General features: G+C 41.4%; 1 protein-coding gene across 1 annotated transcript; it reads left to right on the top strand.

Annotated features, from left to right (window-relative positions):
• The first annotated feature begins 7,083 nt into the window (after positions 1-7,083).
• On the top strand, positions 7,084-16,421 carry LOC135462041 (amidase-like). The gene is made up of 10 exons (XM_064739380.1): positions 7,084-7,183; positions 7,434-7,560; positions 8,163-8,335; positions 8,935-9,074; positions 11,092-11,292; positions 12,541-12,615; positions 13,209-13,365; positions 14,180-14,242; positions 14,422-14,709; positions 15,078-16,421. The coding sequence occupies exons 2-10, from the start codon at positions 7,478-7,480 to the stop codon at positions 15,266-15,268; spliced, it is 1,371 nt and encodes a 456-aa protein (XP_064595450.1). The 5' UTR covers positions 7,084-7,183; positions 7,434-7,477; the 3' UTR covers positions 15,269-16,421.
• Positions 16,422-20,370: the final 3,949 nt, after the last annotated feature.

The following is a 20,370-nucleotide window of genomic DNA, read 5'->3' as shown; positions in this document are numbered from 1 at the left end:
TAAAGGTGCTTACTGGTTTTCACACAGTAGTAGCACAGAAGGAGTTACAGTTACTCCCACCATGATAGCAGACATTTTGATCGTAAAGTCACCAATCTGATCTGACATGCTACTAAATTGTGAACACACTTAAGTTCTACTGTTCGACTGTTTGAAAATCCTTGGTTATTTCTTTGATACCATTAATGAAAATTGATCCTCAAGATCATTTATGTACATTGAGAATAAAAACGAGGACAGACATTCGCCTTGTCTTTACACCCGTATAGCAAACATATTCTTGACAAATATGATTGTTGTATTTAACTATGGAGAGAACAGATTTTTACATGGAAACAATAATATCAAAACTTGTCCCTCGTAATCCCAGTTTCAATGATTTGTACCATAAATTATCTCGAACAATGTAGTAAAACGCCTTTATAAAATCATTAAAGGTACAGGATAACTTTTTATCAGAATTCAGTAAATGAGAAATAATGGCATGCAATACAAATATGTTATTAATGGTACTCATACATTTTCGAAATCCCGCCTTTGCCTCTACATGCACGTAATTTGCTTCTGCCCAATTCATCAGGCGGTTATTCAACATGCGCGTATGCAACTTAAGGGAGTAAAGGACAACACCAACGAATTTCGACTGGGTTTCAGGGGTTTCTAGATGCCTTTTCCAAAACATCAGACCGGCGCCATCAGTTTTCGCCATAAAGCTCCATCAGCAAACTTCAGTGACAAGATGAATTATTTATTTATTTATCTGCTTAAGAATATTTCACATATACATTTGCGGCCAACGGATTATTACACATTTACACGAACAGGAATTTCTTTTCTACTGCTAAAACACACTTCTACTTTTTTTCTCTTTCGCTTACACGTATTTTACTTAAAAGTTAAGTTTTGTTGAGAAATGTGTATAATGGCGCAATGACTGGCTTACTTTTGCTAGTATTACTTCTACGCGGTGTAGGTAAGTCCGTCTCCACGCCGACCGTTTCTGTAATGCCTGTATTTGATGATAATGGTGCATATCATAAATGTATACGGGCCTGTATCTCGCCTTGAAGACCTGCTCAGTGAATTCACAGTGTCTGTTGACAACGGTGAGTTTATTCGTGTCAAGTTTTCCAAATCCTGGAACAATCTGTTGTTTAAGTTATCCAAATTACCAATATTTTCTTGTAATGTTCTTCCAACTCGAGTTATTGTGTTGTTTAGGACACGTAAAACATCGTCCACATCCGAAACACCCGCCATTTGAACTAATTCAAACAACACCAAAATCCCGCAAGATGTTAGAAGGGAGCTATTATTATCAAGCGACTAATGTCCCTGATATGGATATGGCTATTTATCGATATCGATAAATAAATTAACGATATCGATAATTAATTTATCGATATCGCTAATTCATTTATTGATATCACTAATTCATTTATTGATATCGATAAATATGGCAATTTATCGATATTCATAAATAAATTAGAGATATCTATAATTTATTTATCGATATCGATAATTCTCGATTAAATGTTAATTTGGCCGCTCATAGATAGGGCCTAAGGCAGAGCTGAGTTGTAGCTATTTGTGAAAATATATATGTGTCCCTCACATCGAATATTTACATGTACTTGTACTAACAAGTACGTCTTTAAATAACAAATCATGCTGATAAAGTGTTGTCATGTACATACAGCCAAAGACCTTTACATTGTAATGTTTTATGATAGCTGATTATTTTCTGGCGGAAAGCCTATACGGCCTATCCGGTCATTTTTATATTTAAAAAGGTAGGCCTACATGTAGGCACTTAGTATCATGCTAGCGGAAACCCTACACGGTTTACGTTGCTCAATATATACTAGCCACACTGCTGTTTTTTGTATGTCATTTAAAATGTAGGCCTACATAAAAGCACTTAGTATCAGTAATTTTAACGAACGTTATTTCAGCGAAATATGGCCAACTCTTATCACATATGTGACAGTCGTATAGGAATTATCCAACTTCAATAAATTACCACACAGTCATACCTGATTAGCATCGATTACACAATTTTGTAAATTTACTTTGATTCTAAAGATTACATTCCACTCAGCCCTATGTTGTTTAGGGTTTACCATTACTACGCATTTATTTTATGTAATGAAAACGGGGATCAACCAAAATGGCTTCACGTATACATGTTTTGACTCTTGTGTATAACAAGCATTTACTAAAAATCGAGAAACCTTTCTGTTCTGGTATATTATTTTTATTGTTACGTAATCGCTGAGCATCCACTATAGGCTTCGCGCTGGACAAGCCAGAGTGTCTATTTTTAGCTGTTAATCGAACCTGCCGGCAAGACGAGTCCTCTAAGCTGGGTGCAGAGCAGTCGGGAGAAGGGATTGCAGAGAGTGACGCAATTACATGAGGACGGAAAACAGAAGACGCAGACGGCTGGTAGCAGCACAACTGTCAACTGAACGGCCATACAACCCGTGGGACCGGTAGGACGTTTGCACTGGGTATGTGTGAGAAGCACGTCGAGGGCCATGAATATAGCGCCGGGGCGTGGCTGTTATTTTGACTGTTTCCTAGAGGTACAGATAACCGTGCGGCGGATTGGGGCATTAAAACTTGACGAGAAGGCCGCAGACGGACTGAGCCGCAAGTCGGGGAAGTCAGGGCTAGTGCAGGGCTTGGAGCCAGCGGCCTGTCAATCTTGCGGAAGTTGGCGGTGGCGCTGAGGGCAACATTTTCTCTGGAAGACGGGACCTTCCGAGAGGGCCGGACACCGCGACGACACCGCTACGGGGTCGCAAGGGTTGCCGAGACGACCGGTGACGGCCGGAGGTCCGCGGTTATCTTACGACCTTAGGACGACCGTGATGCCGAGGGGCCGTGACCAGACCTGGGACCGTGGAACCAGAAGGAGCGTCTGTCGGGTTATCCGTTCACCCAAGGACATGACCGTTACCAGGCCTGCGCGTTTTACCTTTTCATCGTTTCATTTCACTTTTCATGTATACTGTTAATACATATATTGCACTTTATTTACTTGTTTCATCTTTATTGCTTCTCTCCACCTCCTAGATCCTGCATGGTGACGGGTTGCACAGGGAAGGCCGCCAGCCATTTCCAGTACCGCATGACTGATTGATCGTGATTGGTTGGCATTGACACGTTCGCAAGACCGATCGGCAATGTTGTGTTGAAGCTAAACCGTTTCATTTTTATATTGGGCTTGCAGATGAATGACTGAGCATACACTAGACCAATTATCTCATTATACCCGTAAAAACAGTGGCATTTTGTCGTATTATTTTTTTTTTTATTTTATTTCTCAATCACTGTGAGACAGGGTTAGTACCTTTACTGAGATATTTTATATTTAAATTATGAATGCAATTCATTATGAATTATGCATGCAATGTTTTCTCCCCCCCCCCCCACTTTTCAAACTACCCATGACAAGAAAAAATTGAACACAACGAATATTTTTGTTTTTTTCAAACGGGTTCAAAACAACCTTGCAAAGCATATTTATCTTTCAGTGGCATTAAGGGATGCGTTGTGTTCGACGAGTGAAAAATTCTTTATTTCCTATTGTTAAATTAATATGTAGATGTCATTTAAGTTGTTATACAACAGTCAGTTTTCACTCCCATGTTTTATTAATTGATGTTATTTCCAATGTATACTGTTCCGCCATACATATTGCTGTAAATGTCTGCCTATATAAGTTATATAGTCTGAATATAAAATTCTAAAAAGAAAAAAAAAATTCAATGTTTTCAAATGTATCAGAATCGACCGCTAAAGCATACATCGTTAAATATATTCCAATAGATTAACGCACTGAAATTATATCGGTCAGATATTTTGAACTCGGGGAAAAACGATTATATCGTTATTGAAAATTGGTATCTGAAATATGGCAATTTGCTAATTCGGGCTGTGTAGCTCAACATACAAATGGAGTGGAAAACATGTACGTCTATTACTAATAAAAGCATCGGAACACCACCTGCTGGCTTCAAACTATGATATATAAACTCTAATATGTCAAATTATCCCCCAGCAAATCTCAGTGCAGTATTTGCCCTATTTCATGGCATATTTTCGTCAAGGTAATAAAATAACTGAGCAATAGTTTTATGATGCCATGAAACTCTCATGGCTTACGAAAACACCCACCCCACCCCTCCCATCTGAAAGCCTGCAGTTTGAGCGCATATTTCACAGCTGATTAAGTGTGTTTTTCGACTGTGTTTGTGTGGCATATGGAAGTTAAGTACATATAAAAAGTGGGGAATCGATCCGGTATGCATTTGTGCCAGAATGTGAAGGACGTAATAATGTCGCCTTTGAGGATGGATTTTTTGTGTGTACATTTTTGTAGTGAAATACGCTCAAAGGTGTGTACGGATGCATAGGATCCAAGAGATTCCGGGGCCGTGGTGGCCCCTGAATCATCTCGCTGGTTGATATATTGTGCCCCCACCCGCCAACCCCCATCCTTTTTTGTTTGCTTTTTATGCCCCTGATATATAGAATCATCATAAGCAATCAGTAAGCCTTATAGGCAATTAAATGAGTTTTATGCATTCAGGTCACTCTATCATACAACATATCTTCTCAAAAGTACACAAGCTTTGGTCGGATATTTTTCCGTGAGCAGAGTCAAAGTCTTGGGATAGTCATGTGTCAGGTTGTCCTGTCTGTGCACTGTCTTACTAGCTTGACAAGACATGTGCAGTTACCCATCTGGTCCGTTTTAAGAGTCAGCATCAGAGAGCCCTGTAGTTGTGAGTTCAGTTATCGGGTCACTCATTATAATGAGCACCAGATGTGTTCACTGATGGTACCTCCACAAGACACACACGGACATACACTGTTCCGGCCCTCGAAAATAGCAGGGAGGATACGTGCATTCAATTCAGTTTGTGAAGAAAACATGGCTTCAGAAGGTAAGTATGTAGAAAAACTGAGAGACGAATTGTGCATATATGATATCATATCCACTGTGAATGGTACACTACACACGACAAAGTGTGTTGAAATGGCATACCGGGCGTTCTTCGATCTGCACAGTTCATCGTACATTCGTATGCGAATTATCAACTACAAAATGTTTTGCTGACAACAGATTTGGTATTTTGGCAGTTTTGAGACGCTATACAAAACATTTACAGAAAATCTCATTCCGAGAGCTTGGAATAGGTACAGCCTGTAGCCTGTGTACATATGTCTTTAAAACTGTATCGTAAGAAACGTTGTTTGTACTGTGTAGCTTTATAGATAGGTACGATCCTCTACCAACGAAGATCATTTTAGCACACTGTGTGTTAAATTACTTTGTTGTATAGTTTTTTAATTTTACACACAAGTTCAGACAAAAGGCGTGGTGTGTCACTATTATTAGCTGTACATTTCCTACTCTCTCCGTGACAGACCATACGAATGCACTGATTCTGTGCTCTGTCGAAAGACACCTGGTTTTCTGATACGAATGAAAAATGACACAGTTCGTGTTAGCTAATGAACACTCATTAGCAAAATACCTTGGCAAACGCGTACACATTTTTATTGTGGAGGTGTATATTCACTAATATTTACATAACTTACACAGATCGAGACGGCGTTGAATTCCGATTCTCGCATTCCCAAGTCAATAAATTCTACTTCAGCTATACCAAGCGTCACCGAGAGCCCTGAGATGAATGATAAATAGTTTTCATACTTATAACTCGATTCCTACCAACGAATTCGGTAAAGTGTGGCTCGTCCAGTCACAGTAACTTTACCACAACATGTTACGGCTCACGATGATACGGTCGTTTTCATTGGTCATTCTGGATTATATGAGTTAGCCTATGTATCAGATTTGTGAGCTGTTTCAGCAGAGGCAATAGACAGGAGGCTAGGGACCTCTGCATGGCGAATGTACATACCCCGAAAACAGCGTAAATAGAACACTACTCTTGTTACTCTTGGAACGGGTAACTGCTTTTATTCAGCCTTCCGAATCCAGCTTATCAGGGAACAAATAATTTTTAAAAGGATGGATCACAGTGGCATGAAATTTCTCTATTTATAAAGGAAAGTCTGTCCCTCGATTTACACAAATGACGATTAATCGATCGACGTCGACACACTTGCCCGGCGTGTTGCTAACGACTCATGCCGTAGTCTAAAAATTCTATAGACAGTGACCCATAGGCAGTGACGACGTCTCCCAAAAGGCATGAGTTACTTACCTCACCATTCTTTCGTCAGTACAATCGTGTTCTGTCTCCAAATGTTTCCCGACAACTGATGCACTGTTAACGTTAACTTGCAGGCGATAAATTGGGCATCAAGGCCATTCCCGTGCAGACGGGTGACCCGGTGAACAACGGCTCGACGATAATCGAGGGTTATGTAGCAGAGTTTGACGCCACCGTAGTCACCAAAGTTGAGGAAACAGGTATAATTCTAGACAAAGGTTAGAGATGCAATGGAAAATTTCAACATTTCACATTATTCCAGGAGCCAATTTCATAAAAAAGGCTAAATTCTAAGCTTAAATGGCTTACTCGTTTAGCTGACTAAAACAATTTTGTGAAGCCCCTTTCATATAGAAAATGTTATAAGTGTTTTGCCGTAAATTTGTCGGGGCCGCGATTTCTTCCCTACAGGAAAAGAGCCCACGTGGCTAGACACTGAAATCCCCTGCAGTCAAATACACTACCGCAAATTTAGTTCATTTTGTCTTAAAGTACCTCAAAAAACCTACCTTATATACTTTCTTAGTTCTTTGGTGGTTTGTGTTAAACGTCGCTTTGGGAATTGATCTTTGCGATTATTGACCTGGAAATGTATACGAATGTCCCTTTAATTATTCGGCGCATACATCCAACATAGTTTCAAGTTGAATAAACATAAAAAAAATATGAGCTGAACTAACTGTTCCTGCCAGTGTTGCTGTGTTGTAGCATAGGCATAAATGGTTAAATGTGCTTTTGTTTGTCCAACGTTCTGCGCATGCGTTCTGATATTCTGTCTGGCTTATAAATTATTAATGACGTTAACCTGTCTGCAGATGATCTTTGGAAGTCTCCGGCTGTTCATCCATTATCACGTGACCAGGTAAAAAAAATAGCGGATTCTCTCAAGCTGGGATGTTCTCAGGACGAAGTGAATACTTACGCGGGTAAGTTAATTATTGCTTCATAGGTTGAACAGAATGAATGAAATAAAAGCAGGAAATGTAGTTGGATATGTAATTTTCAGTTGTCTCTTCGCACTTTCTGTACTGGCTGTATGTTGTTGTTTTGTTTTTTTCTTGTGAAGGTGTCATTGCACACATCCTCCAGTCCTGTAGTTGGATATGTAATTTTCAGTTGTCTCTTCGCACTTTCTGTACTGGCTGTATGTTGTTGTTTTGTTTTTTTCTTGTGAAGGTGTCATTGCACACATCCTCCAGTCCTATCAGTGGATTCACGAAATGGTGGAACCAGCCCTTCCGGTGAAGTATCCCAGAACGCCTGGTTATAGGCCCGGACCAGAAGAGAACACACTCAATGCTTGGTGAGGCTGGCGTTGTAATTTTGTCACTAGGACACTTTACTACGATCGTTGTTATACACATGGGGAGGTCTGAGTGAGGTGGTGGTCGTATCTTGCTCTGTTTGTTTTCAATGTTCCATTTGTTCACAACGGAAATCTTCGATGAGTTTATAATGGTGAGACATGCTCAAAGAAATAGCCCTTGAAAAAAGTTATTATTTAGACACTGAAAAGAACATGATAGATTGTATGACGTAAGTTTTCTTTTGAAACAGATAACATTACTTTTTTTCAAAAGAATGCTAAGTACGTGCATGTTGAATACTTCGAAGAAGCAGACCACATGAAGTGACTTAATACTTGATCAACTGATCTATGGCATTTCCAATGTAGAATCTGATTAATTGTTGACGGGACATAGATAAAAACGAGTTTGGAATCAGTGCTACAAGAAACTACTCTTATCAAATAATTTCCTATGCATTTTTTTCTGATGGTAACTCAACGTATAAGTGAATATGCCCGTCTTGATATGAATCAATATTCGTTTAACAAGGCACATGCGACACTTTTCGGTTCCATAATATTTGTTCAGTTCAGACATGGTTTCATCATTTCGTTAGGTACTACCGATGTGACATCAAAGGTGCCGCCAAAGGTAAACTGGTCGGTAAAAAGGTTGGCATCAAAGACAACACGGCGGTGGCAGGTGTCCCGATGATGAACGGCTCTAAGATAATGGAAGGTTACGTACCCGAGTTTGACGCCACAGTGGTCACACGAATTCTGGATGAAGGCAAGCCTCAACGCATTCATATCTACCGTTACCTATTTTATGTAGTTTAGCAACTGAGTTATTGTGAAAATTATCTTCCTTAGAAATGACTATTGCATACGCAATGAGATCTATGCATAAGACCCGCTGTAAATTGTACTTTCTTTTCATTAATATAAAATTAATATAACTCATTAATATGTACAATAATAGTTTTACTTGTACAACCACCTACAATTACCTCGCAAACAGTGCTGGTGTACACGGAGCATTCTCCATTTTCCTGAGGACTGTATCAATTGCTGATTTTATAGGTTAGCTTTGGAGCAGGCCGTTGTCTTCCACCAACGAGGCCTGCTTAGGTCTATCTAGCTATTTGTCACTCTTTAGAAAGTTCGTCAGTATCTTGCCAAAACGCAGTGGTTTTCCACGGTTTTTCTGTTTTCCTCCAACCAGAAAAAACCGTCATGGTGTAAATGAAAACTTATTGTGCAGACCGTTAAACATCAGTCAAATGGATCAGTAAATGAGTATTGGGAATGCCTTGGTTCTACAATGCTGCCGGTGATAGCTTGCTTGACTATATTTTACCAACTCTGTTCAATTGTCTTCTCATTCAGGTGGTCAGATTGTTGGAAAGACGGCCTGTGTAGACATGTGTCTGGGCGGGGCGGGATTTAACAACGCTCTGGCCCCTGTGTTGAACCCCGTGCAGAAAGATCACGTCCCCGGAGGGTCCAGCTCGGGAAGTGGGGCTCTGGTGAGACATTTGATTTGGCTTTGTATTCTCTAAGATTGAAAAAAAAATGAATAATAAAAAAAAGGAAATGGAGCTATGTGTGGTATGGAATTGGTAGCTGAAGAAACAAAGCGGATTCTGGATTTCTTCTGACTGATATCACTGAACATGTCCCAATATTTCACATCACTAAAACTAAGCATAGAAGGCTATTAACAGTTACATCCAAAGATTCTAGAAACAAAGGGGGATTTTGACAAATTTCTGATTGTCTCCATTCAGCACATACTTTTACTACATTATTGATTAAAAAAGAACACATCCCCTCCTTAGTGTGAGTTGTCGTGGAAGAAATGGGAGTGCCCGGAGAACCTGACAAACCTCGTGACTTAAAATGGGATAAATACCGAGCTGAATTCCAGCGCGCAATTCACTGATCAACGTTTCATATCCAGTTTAAAAATAGGGCATAAATATCTAAACGAACAGATGGTGACAAAGCCAGATGTTATGGTCGAGGCAAAATGCTAGCCGACACAATATGATTGCCTGTCGGTCACCTAATGTGATTGGATACAGTAATTATTGTTCATGCGCAGTCTGCCCAATGAATACGTTCCCAGAGCTATGGGCTGAGAAACAGTCAAAAGTTTAATATGAACCGCCGGTGTGTACAATTAACCAATAACACCATGCAGATAGTTTTAATACCGCTAGGTATAGAATACTCTGTTCTTACTTTTGTTTTTATTTATTTGTTTGATTGCTGTTTTGCGCCGTACTCAAGAATATTTCGTGATAGCGGCCAGCATTATAGTGGGAGGAGACTGGACAGAGCGCGGGGGAACCCCACTACCATCCGCAGGTTGCTGAAGGACCTTTGCTACGTTCAGCCGGAGAGAAACCCAGCATGAGCTGGACTTGAACTCACAGCGACCGCATTTGTGCGAGGCTTGTGTGTCATTGCGCCGAGCTGCCCTCTAAGCACCTGGCCACGGAGGCCTCGAATACACCGTTGCAATCATCTTTCTGAATTAACAGATTTCAACACCGCTAATCGTAACAGCCCAAATAATATATAAACTTTAATATTACGGCTTTCATATATGAAATGATAGGTATAAAATGGGCTCATTGGAGTATCTGCAAAGAAAACTGAAAATGTTTGCCAAGGTTAATTGTTAAAGGTGCACCTGTGATTGTGTTATACCTCCCTATGTATCAGTATGTTGGAGTAGGAAGTAAAGGACGGATTTGTATAGCATACTTTTGGTAATACTGCAATTAATGATTGCTTTTTGCAGGCCTTGCCTGAAATGCAGCGAAGCTCGCCGATATAAGGGAGACTACTTTGGACCGAAATTTTGTGCAAAATTTGTCTATACTGAAATAGTGGTGACCTCAGGAGACAAATACTTGAGGAATTCCGAAGGTTCCCCAAAAATATACTTAAAAGTAACACCATTAAGTATACAGCGTTTTTGAGATAATCCTTCGGTAGGGAAGTATTTGCTTCACATCGCCATATACCCAGTATTTTAGGAATTAATGTTCCGTAACTTCAGACACCTTTGATTTGAGAGCAAATTATTTGGTTTGGTACATATCAATCTCCAATCAGATATCCTGGCAGTTTATTGCAATTCCTTTCCATTTGTTTCTTGTCCAACACAGCCATCATTTAACAGTTGTGGGTTGATATTATAAATTATACATTTATAAATTGGGCTAACGTGTAAAATCCATTTCATTTCCTGAATTCGAATATTTCTCGATGCCTGCGGAGTTGTACTTTGAGAAATTTGTGCTTCCGAAAAAAAATTCAAAGACCAATTCAAGCCAAAATGGACAAGATCTTGCTGTAATACATATCAGCGTATTATATTATTCTTAGGCATTACATACACAATACCTTTGCAGTTATATAGCCATATTGACCGAAACACGGCAATCTGCTCTGCCATTGATCTACAGTGTATCTATTACCAGATTGTAGAACCAACAATCGTGTCAAAATAATGTGTTTTTCTTCCTTCAGCTCGCAGCTGGTGAGATAGACTTGGCCACAGGCTGTGACCAAGGCGGCTCTATCCGGATCCCCGCCTGCTGGTGTGGTGTGGTCGGACTGAAGCCCACTTTCGGCCTTGTCCCCTACACGGGCTGTGTGCCTATAGACATGACCCTAGACCATTGCGGACCCATGGCCAGGACCGTCCGCGACTGTGCTCTCTTCCTGGAGGTAGGTTACTTAGGAAACATGAACACCATCCAAACTGTATACTCACCTTTCACCATTGGCGTCTCCCTTCAATAATTGTAGGCCTACCTTGCAAAAATGGCTTTGGCCACCATTAGTCTTGGATGCATAGTTAAAAAAAATATTTCCACTCAAAGTTTCAAATTCTTTATTCCTCAACCTCTCTATAATAGTAAAGCACCTCATGCAGCTTGATGGGAAATCGTCCGTCTGTTGTTCAAGACGATTGTCAACTGCTCACATTGACAGGTCGTCTGTGAAATGACACAAGGGCTTACTCGGTGTGAGGTTGAAGTTGTTATGTACCAAGTGTTACCGATGAAATAAGCCAAGAAAAAATATTCGTTGCTAACCATCAGCCTACTTTTTGCCATTAAATGTATAGGATGATACCCTTTTCCGTCTAACATTGGTATTAGAAACAACTTTTGTCTAAGGACAAATGTCTTTAAGACATTTATTATGAAGCCAAACTGATAAAGAGGTGCACCCTTTCTCTATATAACTGTACGATATACTGTTAGGAGAAGTAAAAAGCGTTGATCTCTCATTGGAAGAATACTGTGTATAATCTGTATAGATTTACAATAATATGTTTAATCTTAACATAGTACTCAAGTACTTCATTTTGTTAAGTACTAACAGAAAAGTGTGCAATTGTAGGAATCGAACTCGTTATCCTATTGGATACAACGGTTTAAGGCATGCATGTCAGTACCGAACTAATAAAGACAACAATGCATTGGAAGCCATGAACATTATGGCGAATGTAGAGTTCATTTTTTCTTTTTTTGTGATATATGAAAATATGATTGCTTGGACCAACCCGATACTTCGTTATAGCTTACTACTCCCTAACTGAACTCCAAATATGTGCAAATTATTTTGGTTCACGTAAACATATATTTACTGTGAAGGGAATTCGCCTTAAAGTAGTAAAATCTACTTTTGACCCTACTTTTGCGTTTTGATGAACAAAAAGTACCAATCGCATCACTCCAATTTCACACACATGTTCTTCCGCAATTGTGCTTCATATTCAAGTAAGTTTTACTTGTTTTTCTGCATGACTAAGATTACACCTCGCTGCTGCACCGAAGTCGGAAGATTTTCTGTCTAGTTGCAAGGGGTCCTTCCATTGCCCTTTACATATTTATTTGTTTGATTGTTGCATAACACCCGCTGCCTTGTAAGTTAACTAACATAGTCTGTTCATGTCATATCTGCAAGGTGCTGGCCGGATATGACGACGGCAATGACCCCAGACAGCCCCCAAACATCAAGGTTCCGGAATACAGTAAACAGGTTTGTATTTTGTCCCAACTTTAAGACGTTCCACAGAGTTTTGCCTGTAGCGATATAAGCTCGGATTCTTTGCTGTAGATAGAACCTTTGGCGTGCTTTGCTGATATATTAAAGATTCATGGAAACTGTAGCGGGAGGAGTGGGGAGGTATGTGGATGTATAAAATACCCACAGAAACTGATTGACTTAATTCTGTATGTTTCAAAGTTTTATCGCGGAATGATCTGTTATTTGCTATTGGAGTGATAAGCCATTTAGCATTGACTCAGCTGCATTATTTGAAGCTTTGTGTGATCAGGCCCAGATTTATCATTATCCAACGTTAAGATAGTTTTACCTGTTGGCCTATCTTAATGCAACCGGTAACCTAGTCCCAGCCCCATTTAATCAAGCTAACGATGTCCGACATGAAGCCTATCTAGCACAGTATCAACCTTCTGACAGGAAGATGACTAGTCCATATCAGTTAAATTTTGACAGATATTTCAAGGCTGACGCTATAGTTAAAACTAGGAAATTGGACATTAAGGTATGTATGCAGCCTTTTTGGTGAATATCAGGGCTAAATTGGTTTCGCTTTCCCTTGTTTGTAGTTACCAGATAAACTGGAAGGCAAACGCGTAGCTCTGTTACGGGAAGGGTTTGAGATCTGCGAGAAGGATGTGGCGGACATGGTGAAAACTGCGGCCCATAAACTGGAACAGAAAGGGGCTGTGGTCACTGAGATCAGCTTACCCGGTCACAAAGGCGGTGGGTGGAAACGTGTCGCTTTCTCGCATATATTTTCAATCTCTTTAATGCTTATAACTTTTGTTTACGTGTATGGAAGGGTTGGTCTGGTTCTCTGACGTTCTACTTCTTGTATTTGCTACAATCGGATGTTACTGAAGCCAAGGTCACGTGCCGACCTCTGTAATCAGGCATAGTGTTCATGTTAACCACCAATCAGCTGAAACTACCGCATTGCGTTGACTTGGTGTAGTCTTGGGTGACAAAAGCCTCGCCGGACCAAAACCCCGCGGATTCGGGCCAAGCACTGCATACTGTGACTGTTTATGGTGTCATCCTGACATGAGATTTCTTTGAGAAATACTTAAATTGAGTAGGCATCGGAAATGGGCTCTGGTCTTGTATGTCATGATATTGCGGTGGGAAACATGTTGAAAGGAAAGCTAAAACACAAACAAACACTCTTATCGAAATAGGTAAGAGATTATTCTTTTATTGTTGATTTTGACGAATTTGGCGTTACCGGTCTAGTTGCACACTTCCTTTGTGTAATTTATCAGTTGATGTTTGTAAGAAATTGATATAGCGATGTAAATCCACACTACTCATCAATGGACTGTCGTTTGATAAATGAGTATCTGATACGATGCATGCTTTCTTATATACATTTTGTAAGTATATGTCCTGTACACCTCCTATAATTTAACAACAATATGGTCGGAGGAATATTTGGTAAAAATAAGTAGTATAAGTATAAGTAATGTATGCTTGTAGGCTGTGAAATTACCTGTTAGGTAGTCTGTGTGATTGAAGGTGATAACATTTTTTTAACCAGGCAGTCATATCTGGACTGGGATTGCAGCAGAAGGAATGTACCAAACAATGTTCAGAGACAATGGTGAGTGCATCTGGATATGAGTGAATCTCATCTACTGAGTTAACTGAAAATAAGAGTAGCCACATTGGCTCACCTACCATGCGCTGTGTTATTCAAATTCGAAGAAACACTTAATAATTTTCTTTTCAATTTGTATTGCTGTTGTATTCAGAGCTTGTCATTACTATGTTGAATGAAAGGGCACACTGTGGGGTGGAAAGGGCAATATTTCCCCTCGCTACTCGACAAACTTGGTCAGGGTTACGCCACCCGTTCTCTGGATTTCTCCGAAGTCGTTCGCCCATTCCTCATTGTTGGAAACTACCTCCAGACGTCCTATCATGGCCGCTTTTACGCCAAGGCCCAGAATCTCGGCCGATCTCTCAAAAAGATGTACGATGACGCTCTGAAGGACCATGACGTTATCATCATGCCCACACTGCCCTTCAAAGCACCCAAGATTCCTAAAACTGACAGCTCGCTGGCTGGTAAGGGCTTGATTGTCTTGCTGGGAAGACTTAGTAAATACTAGTAAAGTAATCATGTAGTACTTCTTCAAATACTGAGTGACATCAGTACCATACAGCTGAAGAACAGCTGATTGCGCCTATCACTAGTAATACCTTACATCCAAAGAAACCAGTAAATGCGCGCTTTTCAATAACGTCTACAGTATAACTTACGAGTTTAATTATGAATGCTTAGCTTTCTATATCAACCTCCTAGTTATTTTCCTTTTGAAAAAATGTCATAAAATGGTTGAGATTTGAATTTTTGCTTCCAATTCTTTACTGACTCGATATTTCCGAAACTATGACTTCGGTCAGTGGCATTGATGGTAAATTCCATTTTTCAGAGCGAATGGCGGCATCTTCGGGAATGATTCAAAACACGGCGCCCTTTGACGTCACAGGTCACCCTTCCCTGACCATCAGCGTGGGAAAGTCCGCGGGACTTCCGGTTGGGATGCAAATCACCGGGAAACTCTTCGACGATCTTTCTGTCTTACAAGTTGCTCATGTGTACGAAAGTCTTCGAGATCAGTAACTGATCGTTATATCCGAATTCTGTGTGTTGTTGTCTACCTATGTAGGAAATTAATCTAATATCGTAAATGCACCACGGTCATCGTTTTTTTTTTCATAGCATTTAGATTCAATTGCTATTGATTATAAGTAGTCAGTATACCAAATACCAGCCGATATCGGCAGTGCCAGTATTGCCGATGACGGCAGTACCAGTACAGCCGATGATGGCAGTACCAGTACAGCTGATGACGGTAGTGCCATTTCAGCGCCGATGATAGCCTTGTGAATGTTTAAGGCATGACTATTGGCAGTTACTATGAAAAGCTTTCTGCACTGTTGGTCGTACGTATGTTATATGTAACGAACTGTCAGTAATCGCCATTCATCTCTGTGTATTGTATCTGAGCATCGACTTCAAATATCAATGCTGTCTATTACGTTCACAGTATAGTGTGTGTATACATCGGTTGGTTTCTATATAAGATCAGAGACTGAAAGAAAACAGATCACGCCCATTTCATCGTTTTCACATCATGATAGACTTTTTCTACACTGCTTTGCTAATACACAACGCATAATTTCGGAGTCTTTGTGGCAAGTGATTGGAAAACCTTCAAAATAAAATCCTCTGTGAGTTCAGGTCCAGCTCATGCTAGCTCCCTCTCTGGCCGTACGTTTGAAGGCCTTCCAGCAACCTGCGGATGGTCGTGGGTTTCATCCGGACACTGCCCGGTTTCCTCCCACCACAATGCTGGCCGCCGTCGTATAAGTCAAATATTCTTGAGTACGGCGTAAAAAACCAATCAAATCATTAATAAATAAAAGAAAAGAAAATAAAATCATTAAGATAAACCGCATGTTTCTGTATAGGCCCAGAGGATCTCACACGAGTGGTCATCGCATGTGAAAGGTTTGAAACGAGTTGCATAAAGTTTGGGTTTATTACGATATTTAATCGAAAAATCAAACTTGAATGATGTCGAATATGTTAGGATATTCGAGATGAACTGGTTTTAAGGGTGAACTAGATGAACTTTTTGTCATCCAAAACCGGCTACACGTCTCCATGGAGACGACCTTGGTAGTTCATTGTACACTTACACTATCACTTGTAGATTTGAAACTGCCCAACAGAAATATTGACCATGTTTCTGTGCATATATTATAGAATTAAACAAGTAAACGTAATCCGATAATGTATTATTTCAAGAGTGATGGATACATTGAAAATAGAAAAACGACGAAATTTTTTTTGTCATGTACATTCTTGCTGATGCACGTTGTAGTATGTCCGTCGGTCAATCCTCCCGCAAGCAAATGTAAACACCGGCAAAAACATAACCTCTTTTGTTGAAGTTATTTTTTTCATTACTCATGAAAGCCATATTGCTTATTTGACGAACTGGGATTTCTGTGTCTTTTGTCTTTAAACGTGCACTCGGTTAACTATAGCAATGATGCAATAAATTAATTCGCGGAGGTAGCGAAGAACGAGTACCAGCCCAGGGTCATGCCCAGTTTCTCTCACTGCAAAACTGGACAGTTGTGATTATATTTGTGAAATATATTTATTTCGTAATTACTAGCTAAAATGCTAATTAAGTAACGTATTATAATAATACTAACATATTCATAGAAATCCGAAAGTCTGTCACATGGTCAGTTATGTTTTGGAAGTCATCACAATCAACCTTCAGTCTCTGATGAAGTCGTACTTAAATCGTACAATGATGGATGAGAAGGACAATTTCGGTCAATGGCCCGGGCGATGCGACGGGTGCCGAATGGGATGAGGAGAATCGATGCAGGATGCATGATGGGGAGAAACTTCATGCATTACTCGTGACGTATGGAGAGTTGAGCCTGTTTGAGGAATTGAACTTGGTTTCACTGAAGAAAATCAGTTCTCGTGACTTTTCCCTCCAGCATGTCAGGGTATGATTTTACCCCATTGTGTAGTTCAGTGGTAATGTATTTAAGAAATAATGTTCCAATCCTCCTGTGGGTGTCTAGCGGCCGTTTTTCTAGTCAATAAGGTAGGCGAAGTGAAAACATTTTAGGCCCAAGGCTCCTTTTTAACCTCGTCCACCTTACTGACTATAAAACTACCGCTAGACACCCATAGCAGTAAACATTATTTGTATTCTGTAACCTTACCCAAAACCTTTAATGTGGGTAATAAGTAAATAATGAAATCAAGAAAAAGTCAAAATTATGTCAACATTTTCACACCCAGAGATCCCAGAATAGTTATTCCAACTAGCGCGCAGTCTGCAACGTCCTACATACCGGGCGAAATATAAAACATTCGTACGTATCGGTCTATTTGTAATCTTCAAGTGAGTGAGTGGGGTTTAGCGTCCGTAGAGTGCATGTAATGTGCCCCCTTGTTGCAGGACGAATTTCCACTGCTTTTTTTTATCTAGTGCTGCTTCACTGAGACGACTTAGCGTAGGCAAGTAAGTTTGCCCCATCCAAGCGATTATACTGATACGGGTCAACCATTCATTGTACTTCCACTTAATGCTGCACGCCAAGCGAGGAAGTTACAACTTCTTTTAAGGTCTTAAGTAATCCAGGATTGATCCTGGATCTACCGCCCCCGAATCGGACGCTCTACCAACTGAGCCATCGGGGCAGGTGTGTAATCTTCGATAATGACACATCTCATTTTGAAATGAACACAGCTGCCCGTAGATGTTGTTTACATGTCGTCTGTCACACACTGTTTAATACGTATGTTAGATCTTGCTTGACGTAATTACCTTCACCTGGAATGAAATAAAAATTTACAAATCGTCATATGCATATGTTTAAAGTGAACATAAATCAGGAATCTGAATTAATTAATCTTAATTAAGTAGTATTTCAGAAATGTTGTTAAAATATTTTTAAAAAATTCTACACCTCTTATCAACAAAATAAATAGCAAACAATCGTCAGTACCCAGCCACTTACTGGGTGACGCCATTTTGCCATGTTATAGCTATCTAGGGTGACGTCACAAAACCCCGGAGCTCTCCCGTACCATCGGTACTGAATAATGTGACAATGAGAAAATACAAACAAAAACGCCTGGTACTCAAGCAAAGAGTATCAACTCGGTTCCCTGTTCATAGGGCCCATGTTTCTTTTAGTTTGGCGCTGGGTCAGGGCGATGTTCATGGACACAAGCGTCGTGTTTTTAGCAGTCTTGCTCGTCTTGCTGGCTGAGTAGTATACAGAGTATAGGTTCTGGCGCACCCCCCCTCCCCCCTTGGGGCCCTCCCCATAACAAATAGAGGCTCCGAACCCCCATTCCCTGAACACCCTCCCCCTGGCAAATAGGGGCTCCCAGGCCCATCTCGTTGCAATAGGGGCTCTATGGCGGCTGTCGAAATTTTTTATTAGAGAAATCGGTGTCATTAGGTATACGACGCATACAATGAATCATCATCAAAAAGCACGAGCACTACGGAAGGAATATGAGACGCTCATAGGTGTTCGGCCCAAGTACCCACGGTCCCGCATTGCCTTGGAAGAATTGCAGGGGTTCCTCGACAGGTATAAAACGGCTGGGAAGCAAGACAAGAACTCAACCAGTAACGAGGAGTTGGATGAAGCGCTAGGTGGAATGCAGGGTGAAAAGAAACTGCAAGGCAAAAACATGCCTAAGGCTCGCAATAATTCCCGGTGGCTTCTCATCGGTACCACAGAGCTCTGTGGTAAGAGATGTCTGGGGGAGTACTCCGGGGTTCACCTATACCATCTGCGGAAGGGTCCTGGCACCCAGCCATGTATTAGTTGTGATCGGGGCGTTAAAAACCGATTTCGGCTTTGCATGGCCTGCGGACATAATAGGGTCCAGACGAGTGGAAGGAAGCGGAGGCTCAAGGCTTTCTTGAACGAGTTCAAACGGCTGGCGGCTATCGAAATTTACAATTAGAAAGTCGGTGTAATTAAGTATAACGCAGATATCGGCGCATACGATGAAGCACCATCAAAAGGCCAGAGCACTTCGGGAGGAGTTTGAGGTGCTCCTAGGTGTGCGGCCCAAGTACCCACTGTCCCGCATTGCCTTGGAAGAACAGCAGGGGATCCTCGACAGGTATAAAACGGCTGTGGCTGAGTGGAAGTTCCAACTAGGCCTCAGGGTTCAGCTGCGAAAGGCCCACGCCGATGGCAGTGAAGAGTATACCAGCCTAGTACTCCGCAGCAAACAGGAGGCCCTCCTAGAGGTCGGTAACATTGACGGGGCTCTAGATAAGGCCTTCCCCACCATCCAGGAAGTGCTAGAAAAATGGACACAGCGAGGGTCAGGGTGGGCTGTAAATGGCGTGCAAACACTCTGGCTTGACATTGTAAGGTATCAGCAACTGAGAGGGGGGGGGGGGGGAGTCCTACATCCCCCTACCTGCAGCCGTGAGTAACAAGAAAGCAGTCATCAACGTGAAGAACAAAGACGACGACTGCCTCCAATGGGCGCTCCGGTCTGCCTTATTTCCAGCCGCCCGGGACCTCAGAGACCAACAAAGTATCCCACCAAGGATGGTCTTGACTTTGGGGGGATCGACGCCCTCACACCCACCTCTCAGATCCCTAAAGTGGAGGAAAAGAACGGCCTCGCCATCAACGTGTTCGGGTGGGACAAGGGCGTGATCGTGCACCGCCTCAGCAAGCAGCCCGGCGACACGCCCCGAATCAATTTGCTGCTGATTGAGAAGGCAGGCAAATTCCATTATACGTGGATAAAAGACCTCAATCGGCTCCTATACCAAGAAAGTAAGGCGACAAATCGCAAACACTTCTGCGAGCGCTGCCTACACAGCTACAAAAGGGAGGACCTGCTCGAGGCGTATAAGCCGGAATGCCGAGGGATTGGCCAGACGGCGGTGAGGGTGGAAATGCCCCAGGAGGGGGAAAACAAGTTCACCTTCCAGAACCACCACAAAAAGCTACCGGCGCCGTTCATGATATATGCCGACTTCGAGGCTCTGACCAAAAAGGTTGAAGGCCCGCCGCCCAGCCCCACAGAGAGCAGCACTCAAAAGACTCAGCACCACGAGCCCTGCAGTTACTGCTATGTTGTGGTGCGTTGCGACGGCCACACAAAACGCCCCGTGGAATACAGAGGCCCTAACG

Source organism: Liolophura sinensis, chromosome 1 (assembly GCF_032854445.1).
Source record: "Liolophura sinensis isolate JHLJ2023 chromosome 1, CUHK_Ljap_v2, whole genome shotgun sequence".
NCBI lineage: Eukaryota > Metazoa > Mollusca > Polyplacophora > Chitonida > Chitonidae > Liolophura > Liolophura sinensis.
This window is presented reverse-complemented; position numbering and strand designations above follow the sequence as displayed.

Bases quoted from the DNA above. Each gene is read 5' to 3' on its own strand.
- LOC135462041 (XM_064739380.1), top strand. From the start codon at position 7,478: ATGGTGGAACCAGCCCTTCCGGTGAAGTATCCCAGAACGCCTGGTTAT. The intron at 7,561-8,162 runs GTGAGGCTGGCG...TCATTTCGTTAG, and splicing joins GAGAACACACTCAATGCTTG to GTACTACCGATGTGACATCA. The intron at 13,366-14,179 runs GTGGGTGGAAAC...TTTTTTAACCAG, and splicing joins CTTACCCGGTCACAAAGGCG to GCAGTCATATCTGGACTGGG.